Source organism: Hypanus sabinus, unplaced genomic scaffold (genome assembly GCF_030144855.1).
Source record: "Hypanus sabinus isolate sHypSab1 unplaced genomic scaffold, sHypSab1.hap1 scaffold_967, whole genome shotgun sequence".
Lineage (NCBI taxonomy): Eukaryota > Metazoa > Chordata > Chondrichthyes > Myliobatiformes > Dasyatidae > Hypanus > Hypanus sabinus.
Window position 1 is genome coordinate 1 of NW_026781823.1, and position 10,802 is coordinate 10,802.

Consider the following 10,802-nt stretch of genomic DNA (forward strand, 5'->3'; position numbering starts at 1 on the left):
AGTGAGTGATGGGACGGTGTGGAGGGAGATTCACTCTTGTGTCTGACCCCGGGAGTGAGTGATGGGACGGTGTGGAGGTAGATTCACTCTGTGTCTCACCCCGGGTGTGAGAGATGGGACGGTGTGGTGGGCGATTCACTCTGTGTCTGAACCCGGGAGAGTGTGATGGGACGGTGTAGAGGGAGATTCACCTTGTGTCTGACACCGGGAGTGTGTGATGGGACGGTGTGGAGGGAGATTCACTCTGTGTCTGACCCCGGGAATGTGCGATGGGACGGTGTGGAGTGAGATTCACTCTGTGTCTGACCCCGGGTGTGTGCAATGGGACGGTGTGGAGGGAGATTCACTCTGTGTCTGACACCGGACTGTGTGATGGGACGGTGTGGAGGGAGATTCACTCTGCGTCTGACCCCGGGTGTGAGTGATGGGACGGTTTGGAGGGAGATTCACTCTGTTTCTGACCCCGGGAGTGAGTGATGGGACGGTGTGGAGGGAGATTCACTCTGTGTCTGACCCCGGGAGTGTGTGATGGGTCGGTGTAGAGGGAGATTCACTCTGTGTCTGAACCCAGGAGTGTGTGATGGGACGGTGTAGAGGGAGATTCACTCTGTGTCTGACCCCGGGAATGTGCGATGGGACGGTGTGGAGTGAGATTCACTCTGTGTCTGACCGCGGGTGTGTGCGATGGGACGGTGTGGAGGGAGATTCACTCTGTGTCTGACCCCGGGAGTGTGCGATGGGACGGTGTGGAGGGACATTCACTCTGTGTCTGACCCCGGGAGTGAGTGATGGGACGGTGTGGAGGGAGATTCACTCTTGTGTCTGACCCCGGGAGTGTGTAATGGGACGGAGTGGAGGGAGATTCACTCTGTGTCTGACTCCGAGAGTGAGTGATGGGACGGTGTGGAGGGAGATTCACTCTGTGTCTGAGCCCGGGAGTGCGTGATGGGTCGGTGTGGAGTGAGATTCACTCTGTGTCTGACACCGGAGTGTGTGATGGGACGGTGTGGAGGGAGATTCACTCTGTGTCTAACCCCGGGAGTGAGTGATGGGGCGGTGTGGAGGGAGATTCACTCTTGTGTCTGACCCCGGGAGTGAGTGATGGGACGGTGTGGAGGTAGATTCACTCTGTGTCTGACCCCGGGTGTGAGAGATGGGACGGTGTGGTGGGCGATTCACTCTGTGTCTGAACCCGGGAGAGTGTGATGGGACGGTGTAGAGGGAGATTCACCTTGTGTCTGACAGCGGGAGTGTGTGATGGGACGGTGTGGAGGGAGATTGACTCTGTGTCTGACCCCGAGAGTGAGTAATGGGACGGTGTGGAGGGAGATTCACTCTGTGTCTAACCCCGGGAGTACGTGATGGGTCGGTGTGTAGTGAGATTCACTCTGTGTCTGACACCGGACTGTGTGATGGGACGGTGTGGAGGGAGATTCACTCTGCGTCTGACGCCGGGTGTGAGTGATGGGACGGTTTGGAGGGAGATTCACTCTGTTTCTGACCCCGGGAGTGAGTGATGGGACGGTGTGGAGGGAGATTCGCTCTGTGTCTGACCCCGGGAGTGCGTGTTGTGTCTGTGTGGAGTGAGATTCACTCTGTGTCTGACACCGGAGTGTGTGATGGGACGGTGTGGAGGGAGTTTCACTCTGTGTCTGACACCGGAGTGAGTGATGGGACGGTGTGGAGGGAGTTTCACTCTGTGTCTGACTCCGGAGTGTGTGATGGGACGGTGTGGAGGGAGATTCACTCTGTGTCTGACCAAGGGAGTGCGTGATGGGTCGGTGTGTAGTGAGATTCACTCTGTGTCTGACACCGGAGTGTGTGATGGGACGGTGTGGAGGGAGATTCACTCTGTGTCTGACCCCGGGAGTGTGTGATGGGACGGTGTGGAGGGAGATTCACTCTGTGTCTGACCCCGGGAGCGTGTGATGGGACAGTGCGGAGGGAGTTTCACTCTGAGTTGACACTGGGAGTATGTGATGGGGTGATCAGGGGGGAGCTTAACTCTGAGTCTAAACCACGGCATGTGTCTGATGGGACGCAGAGAAGGGATTATCACTCTTTGATTGATCGCAGGACAGTAGAATGGGATGATGAGGAGAAACCACTTTGTGGCTGATGACGGCAATGCGTATTGAGACGATGACTAAAAGAGTTTCACTCCGTGTCTCTCCCCGGGAGTATCTGATGAGAGGGTGTGGAGGTTTTACCCTGTGTCTCACCATGGGAATTAGTGATTGCTCTGTAGGAAGATCAATTCTGCATCTGACTCCAGCAGTGTGTGATGGGTCGGTGTAGAGGGAGATTCACTCTGTGTCTGAACCCAGGAGTGTGTGATGGGACGGTGTGGAGGGAGATTCACTCTGTGTCTGACCCCGGGAGTGTGTGATGGGACGGTGTGGAGGGAGATTCACTCTGTGTCTGAACCCCGGAGTGTGTGATGGGACGGTGTAGAGGGAGATTCACTCTGTGTCTGACCCCGGGAAAGTGCGATGGGACGGTGTGGAGTGAGATTCACTCTGTGTCTCACCCCGGGTGTGTGCGATGGGACGGTGTGGAGGGAGATTCACTCTGTGTCTGAGCCCGGGAGTGCGTGATGGGTCGGTGTGGAGTGAGATTCACTCTGTGTCTAACACCGGAGTGTGTGATGGGACGGTGTGGAGGGAGATTCACTCTGTGTCTAACCCCGGGAGTGAGTGATGGGACGGTGTAGAGGGAGATTCACCTTGTGTCTGACATTGGGAGTGTGTGATGGGACGGTGTGGAGGGAGATTGACTCTGTGTCTGACCCCGAGAGTGAGTAATGGGACGGTGTGGAGGGAGTTTCACTCTGTGTCTAACCCCGGGAGTACGTGATGGGACAGTGCGGAGGGAGTTTCACTCTGAGTTGACACTGGGAGTATGTGATGGCGTGATCAGGGGGGAGCTTAACTCTGAGTCTAAACCACGGCATGTGTCTGATGGGACGCAGAGAAGGGATTATCACTCTTTGATTGATCGCAGGACAGTAGAATGGGATGATGAGGAGAAACCACTTTGTGGCTGATGACGGCAATGCGTATTGAGACGATGACTAAAAGAGTTTCACTCCGTGTCTCTCCCCGGGAGTATCTGATGAGAGGGTGTGGAGGTTTCACCCTGTGTCTCACCATGGGAATTAGTGATTGCTCTGTAGGAAGATCAATTCTGCATCTGACTCCAGCAGTGTGTGATGGGTCGGTGTAGAGGGAGATTCACTCTGTGTCTGAACCCAGGAGTGTGTGATGGGACGGTGTGGAGGGAGATTCACTCTGTGTCTGACCCCGGGAGTGTGTGATGGGTCGGTGTAGAGGGAGATTCACTCTGTGTCTGAACCCAGGAGTGTGTGATGGGACGGTGTAGAGGGAGATTCACTCTGTGTCTGACCCCGGGAATGTGCGATGGGACGGTGTGGAGTGAGATTCACTCTGTGTCTGACCCCGGGTGTGTGCGATGGGACGGTGTGGAGGGAGATTCACTCTGTGTCTGACCCCGTGAGTGTGCGATGGGACGGTGTGGAGGGAGATTCACTCTGTGTCTGACCCCGGGAGTGAGTGATGGGACGGTGTGGAGGGAGATTCACTCTTGTGTCTGACCCCGGGAGTGTGTGATGGGACGTTGTGGAGGGAGATTCACTCTGTGTCTGACTCCGAGAGTGAGTGATGGGACGTTGTGGAGGGAGATTCACTCTGTGTCTGAGCCCGGGAATGCGTGATGGGTCGGTGTGGAGTGAGATTCACTCTGTGTCTGACACCGGAGTGTGTGATGGGACGGTGTGGAGGGAGATTCACTCTGTGTCTAACCCCGGGAGTGAGTGATGGGACGGTGTGGAGGTAGATTCACCTTGTGTCTGACACCGGGAGTGTGTGATGGGACGGTGTGGAGGTAGATTCACCTTGTGTCTGACACCGGGAGTGTGTGATGGGACGGTGTGGAGGGAGATTGACTCTGTGTCTGACCCCGAGAGTGAGTAATGGGACGGTGTGGAGGGAGATTCACTCTGTGTCTAACCCCGGGAGTACGTGATGGGTCGGTGTGGAGTGAGATTCACTCTGTGTCTGACACCGGACTGTGTGATGGGACGGTGTGGAGGGAGATTCACTCTGCGTCTGACCCCGTGTGTGAGTGATGGGTCGGTGTGGAGTGTGATTCACTCTGTGTCTGACACCGGAGTGTGTGATGGGACGGTGTGGAGGGAGATTCACTCTGTGTCTGACCCCGGGAGTGAGTGATGGGACGGTGTGTTGGGAGATTCACTCTGTGTCTGACACCGGAGTGTGTGATGGGACGGTGTGGAGGGAGATTCACGCTGTGTCTGACCCCGGGAGTGAGTGATTGGACGGTGTGGAGGTAGATTCACTCTGTGTCTGACCCCGGGAGTGAGTGATGGGACGGTGTGGTGGGCGATTCACTCTGTGTCTGACCTCGGGAGTGTGTGATGGGACGGTGTAGAGGGAGCTTCACTCTGTGTCTGACCCCGGGAGTGTGTGATGGGACTGTGTGGAGGAAGATTCACTCTGTGTCTGACCCCGTGTGGGTGTTGGGACAAATTGGATGGGGCTGCACTGTATGTCCGATACGGGAGTGTGTGATGGAACTGTAAGGTGCGAGCGCCTCTCTTTGTCTGAACGCTGGTGTGGGTGATGGCTCGGTGTGGAGGAAGCTTGACTGAGGGTCTGACCACGGGAGTGCGTGAAGGGAACGTGTGGTGGGAACCTCACCTTGGATCTCCGCCCTGGAGTGGAGGGAACTCAGTCTGCGCCTGACCACGGTCGTTTGCGATGGTGTGGAGGGACTTCAATCTTCTATCTCATCCAGGGAATTTGTGATTGATGCTGAGGGAGTTTCGCTGTGTGTCTGAACTGACAGAGTGTGTTGATGGATTGTGGAGTGGTCTGCCTCTGATCACTCGTGTGTGTGATGGTACAGCGTGGGATATTGGAAGGACGACATTCAGCGTCTGAATTAAAGTGGGCGAATTGGCACTGTGAGGGAGATTCACAGTTAATTTTTCCTGATTTCCAGAGCAAACTTGTTACAAGGATTGGGTCAGAAATGAAGATCGGTGTTATTTCATATCCACGTTTGAAACATCTTACCGTGGAGCGACGAAACAATGTTCAAACTACACATCGAGGCTTCTTCAATTAAATACAACAGAGGAAAAGGTACGTGTAACACCGTGAGGAGATTTATCCACAGCAATCTCACACTCCCGAGGTCAGACACCTACTGAATCTCCCACCGACCCGTCCCAGCACACACCCCCGGCGTCAGACACAGAGTGAATCTCCCTCCACACCGTCCCATCACACACTCCCGGGGTCAGACACTGAGTGAATCTCCCTCCACACCGTCACATCACACAGTCCTGGGGTAAGAAGCAAAGTACACCTCCTGCTAAGAATTAATACTGTAATTTTATTTTCACAGAATTTTTTTTTCAACGCTGTCTGCCATCAAAATAGAAAATACTGGATTGGAAAATGTAAAGACGGGTGAGGTTCGGACTTACAGGGCTCTGTGTTGTTGGACTGTGTCAGTGCGTTTTGATTGCAGACTGACAGAGGTTTCTGGTAAAGGAGAGGGTCAGTGGGACTAGTTTGGAGACTGACACGGGTCCAAGCAGAGAGTGGGAGAGTATGATTAGTATGGAGACGGTCACCGGGCTGTGGAGAGAGAGTGGTGTAGTTGGAACTGTCTGGAGACTGACACGGGGCCGCGGTGAGAGAGCGGTGTATTGGGAACAGTCCGTGAAAAACTCTCGTGGTGGTTTCCTGGATGTATTTCGCTTTTGTTGAGATTGTTTAACCCTTTTTGACAGGAAAGTGGCCTCTAATGTCCTGTACAAGACACACTCTGGGAACCTCCATTGCACTGAATGTAAATCGTCCAGTAGGCGATCCCCTTGCAATCGTAATGAACACCATTTCATCTGCGAGACGGCTGCATCTGTGTACCCGGATATTCCTGAGGAGATCCAGGATCTCTGTCGACATCCAATACGGGAGTTATCAATCATGTGACAACCCCCGCTATCTCCCCTGTCTCTCAACCCCACCGACAATGTCCCATCTGCCCCTCGGCCCTTCTTTACTCCCCTATCCCTCTATCGCACTCTCTCTCCATATCTCCTACCCTGTCTGACCCAATGCGATTTAAAGTGCCCCTCAGGCAAAATGAGCCAGCACTACCCCCCGATTTAATCCTGGCCTAATCACGGGACAAATCGCAATGACCAATTCGCCCACCGGCAGTCTTTCGCCCTCTCCTTTCCGGCTCCCTCCTACGTCTGTCTCCCCTATCTGATCAACTCGATCTCCCTCCTCTCGCTTGCCTGTCAGCACAATCCTGTGCCTTCAGATTCTCGATTCCACGACCCTGGGGACTGTGCGCATCCACCCTATCTGTGCACCCCGTCGTTTTTGCAGCTCTGCATCGTCACCCCTACGGTCCAAGGAAAAATGCCCCGACTTACCCCACCTCTGTTCATGCCTGTTCACACCGCGAGCACGGGAAATATCCTCGTAAATCTCCCTCCAACCCTTTCCAGCTCAGTGCCATCTTTCGAACAGCAGGGCGACCAGTACTGGAAAACGTACTCCAAGCGCGGCCTCACCGACGCCCTGTACAACTTCAACATGACGTCCTGTCTCCTGTGTCCGTGCCCGGACTGATGAAGGTCGGGTTGCCGAAGTTCCTGTCTGTCCGTGTCGCATGTATTCCACCGGAATAACGATCCGATTTTTATATCTCCGACTGAGATCAGTTCGGCACTTATATGTAAAGTTAATGTAAATTACAGTAAATAAATAAATAAACAAGCAAACAAATAAGTACATAAGTAAGTAAATAAATAAATACAGCGAAAATGTACAGGTGGGTTCATGAGATCGACATTGCGTTGACGTAGGGAAGAAGGTGTTCCTGAATCGTTCAGATTTCAGGCTCCTGTGCCTCTTCCCGCTGGGAGTAATGATCAGGGAAATTGCCCCGTGCGGTGAGACGCGTCAGTGATGGATGCCGCCTTTTCGAGTCGTCGCAGCTTGATGATGCCCGAGATGGTGGGGAGAGTTGCGGCCGTGATGTAGCCGGCTGTGTACAGAACTCGCTACAGCCTCCACACCAGGCGGCGATGCGACAAGTCGGAATACTTCCATCGATCAACCGAAGAAATTAGCGATTATTCAATGTGAATCTAAATCTACACGCGCTCCTAACTTTGTCATCCCTTCTGTAGGGAGGAAGCTATAGGTGGTGGTGAACCCAGGTGCAGGCTAAGATTCAAAATAAACAAGATGGCAGGAACGTAATTGAAAGTTTAAATCACAAACCATAGTTCACGATATGCATCTCTTACGGTTGAGCACAGAGTGCTCTGCCCGAGCCCCTGAACTGCAGATATTCCATGGAGGAATCTGACAGGCAATAACTGGAATTCTCAGTCTCAAAGGGAAAACCCCAGATAACCACACTCCCGGGAAGGGGCGTGCAGAAATTTAGGTGCTTGCCCTTCAGCAGGGAACATGACACCTTCGTGTTGGCATGAATGCGTGGGGGCCCAGGATAGATTTACTGAGATGCTGATATCCGTGCCGTGTACCTCATTTCAGCTCTCTCCAATGTAACCATATCATGTAACCATGTTCATATGGAAATGAGGGAATGAAGGAGTGATGACGTCTGGTGTTACACCCGCTCCACCCGATATTGATCAATCGCTTCTAAGACTTTTTGCTGTTCTGTGTGGACAGGCCGTTGTTGTTGATTCCACACCACTTTCTCAACACCACGCCCTATTTACCCCCCACTTCCGCGTCCACTTCTCACCTCTTCCCTGCACTACATGTGAACACAACCACACGCAAAATCTTCCAGACATACACACAATTCAAAGCTAAGGAACGGCGTACTGCCTGGCATGATGGAAGGGAAGAAACTTCTGAACTCGGATGTGTGTTACGGGAACAGAAAAGCGGTTCTCTTGACTGAACGAGATTGCTCGATGGTACGTGCTCTTTACAGGTAATATGGGTAGGAAGATGGCGGCGGTTCTGCAAAGCTCTGTATGTACATTCGTGGCCAGGAACAGAAAGAACAATCAATTTAACATGGGGCTGAAGACTTCGGGTCGGAACGGGGGCTCAGATATGTGGATCATTGGGCTCTCTTCCAAGGAATATTCGACCTCTACTGACGAGACGGTTTTATTTCCATTCAATTTAAGCTTAATTGTAATTCCCTCTTAAATGAACACCCATGACTACACCCAGTACCAAGCTGCAAAACACACAACTTCAGCCGCACACCGCACAAAGCTCACATAATATGTATAATATATAGAGAAATGAAACACGTGTGGCATATCTGTAAAAACATTTCTGCTATATGTACATAGACACACACACACACACACACACACACACACACACACACACACACACACACACACACACACACACACACACACACACACACACACACACACACACACACACATACACACACACACACACACAGGCGCCCAGAGGCTCCGATATATGCATCTATGAAGCTACATGAGTCCCAGGGGACAATGAATGCTAACAAAATCTACAATCGACCGCAACAAAGCTTGCCTTCTGCTGAACGGTCACTAGGGGGCGGTAGAGACTCCTGCCTAGAGGTCCGCCACAGCGCCCCCATGGCGTGCATCTCCTTCATTTCCTCAGGCTTTAGTCATTCTCTAACATCCCTGAGCTAGGATGGAACTGAAATCCCAGCGGGAAGGTTTGCCATTAAAATGGGGAGTGATGCGGTTTAAACCAGAATTGCAGGGGGATGAACACCAGAAAGGCATAGCATGTAGTGGAGTGGTTTATGGGACAAAGTCTGAAAGCAAAAGGCTGATCCTGCTGGGACTCATGTTCTGAGCTGCTTGCGTTTCAACACAGGAAGCAATGTACGAACGCAGATGAGCTGATGGCAGGCGCCAACGCTCGGATGCATGATATTTTAGAATAGAGAGCAAAATCTATGAGCAGAGGTCGGATTTTTTTTGTTTCTTTTCTCTGGAGCGGGGCAGTCTGAGGGAACAGCGGACAGTTGTTATTATCATTACGAGAGACACAGATAGAGCAGACGTCAGGTATTTATAGCCCTAGGATGGAAATGTCTAATCGCAGAGCACCCTCATTAAGGTGAGAGCACGTAATTTCAAGCGTTGATGAGTTCGGAAAGTTTCTCTAGTCACAGAGAGTGAATTATGATTGCCAGCGCTGGTTGTGGAGAGAGTTTCCCAGGGGCGTTTAAAATGCTCTTGAACAGGCACGGAGGTGTGCAGGGAAATGAGGGAAACGGACGTTCCGTCACCAGAAGAGCTTTAGATTTATTGGGATGTCACGACTTTATGAGCTGACGTGTCTGTTCTCTTCTGAGATATACGTTCTCGGTTCAGGAGAAAGAGCAGAGAGAGAGAGATTTTAACTCATTATTATAAACATAGAAAACCAGCAGAACAGTACAGGCCATCCGGCCCACAGAGCTGGATCGAAATAGTCCTTACCTGAGAAATTATCTCGGGTTACTCATCGTCCTCTAGGGGAAGAGCTAGGGGAACACTCTAGCGTGTTTGGCGCATCAGGGAATTTGACGATCAATTAACAAACACAAGGAAAAGCCACCACTAAGAGCAGAGGCTGTGAACGGGACAAACAACATTCACCGTGACAGAGACACTGAAGGATTCTTCACAGTGTTTCGGTGTCACCGACTCAAACCCCACCGTGACACGAATACGCCCCTCATCGGGACACCGACAAACGGACACGCCCTGCACCGTAACAGTAACTCACTATTCAATGATACTGACGCAGAGTTTCGAGGTTCACCGTAGCACGGGAACTCTCCTCCAGGTATGAATAACTCCCTCCCTTACCAAAACCCCTCCTCTTCTCTGACAAACTCAACCTCGCTTGCACTATTCCTCATCTCCGTTACGAACTCACTGAGCAACATTAATCCAGCCTCTGACAGCACGATCTCCCGTGCAAGTTACACCGTCTCCGTCACCCATTCACTCTCCTGAAAACGTCCCTATCTTCGTTATCTCCTACCTTTTCTACGGTACACCCCGACTCCGTGACCCGCTGCATCAACTAAAAACCTCCCCATGCCCGTCGCCGCCCCACTCGCTTCCTTCTCTGTGTTCGGAGGCAATTGTGGGAGTACGAGGAAGAGTTGACGTCTGCCTCTGTACCTCCCCTTCCATATGATATCTACCAACAGGTTCTGAGCCTGTGCTCAACTCTGCATACACAGGCCAGTGGAGTGCTTCTCCACCACTTGATCAGCGGCTGCAACCTCACCACCCTTTCCCTAGCCTCCTCTCTCCTCCCCTTCCTTCCACTTCCCGCAGCTCTCCATCCGGTCTCACACACACACACACACACACACACACACACACACACACACACACACACACACACACACACACACACACACACACACACAAACACACACACACACACACACACACACACACACACACACACACACACACACACACACACACACACACAATTCGAGTCTCCTGGAACGCCGAGGTGCTGGGTATTGGTGAGTGGGGAGACCGAGGCAGGGTGAGGGAGGGAGTTTCGAACTGTTTCTGACTTCAGTAGAGTGTGCTACGATGGTGCGTGAGCTGCCTCACCTGTCTGAGTCCACGAGTTGGATAGTATAGCATTTAGGGAACTTCTCTGGTTGTCTGACCCCGGGAATGTGTGTTCCGACGGTCTGTACGGAGG

The 10,802-nt window shown here is 52.3% G+C and overlaps 1 protein-coding gene across 1 annotated transcript; it reads left to right on the top strand.

The window, feature by feature from the left end:
• Window positions 1–3,068: 3,068 nt before the first annotated feature.
• On the top strand, window positions 3,069–6,787 carry LOC132390584 (natural killer cells antigen CD94-like). Its single transcript, XM_059963191.1, has 4 exons — window positions 3,069–3,319; window positions 5,044–5,186; window positions 5,452–5,516; window positions 5,843–6,787. The coding sequence occupies exons 1-4, from the start codon at window positions 3,316–3,318 to the stop codon at window positions 6,042–6,044; spliced, it is 414 nt and encodes a 137-aa protein (XP_059819174.1). The 5' UTR covers window positions 3,069–3,315; the 3' UTR covers window positions 6,045–6,787.
• The last annotated feature ends 4,015 nt before the right edge of the window (window positions 6,788–10,802 follow it).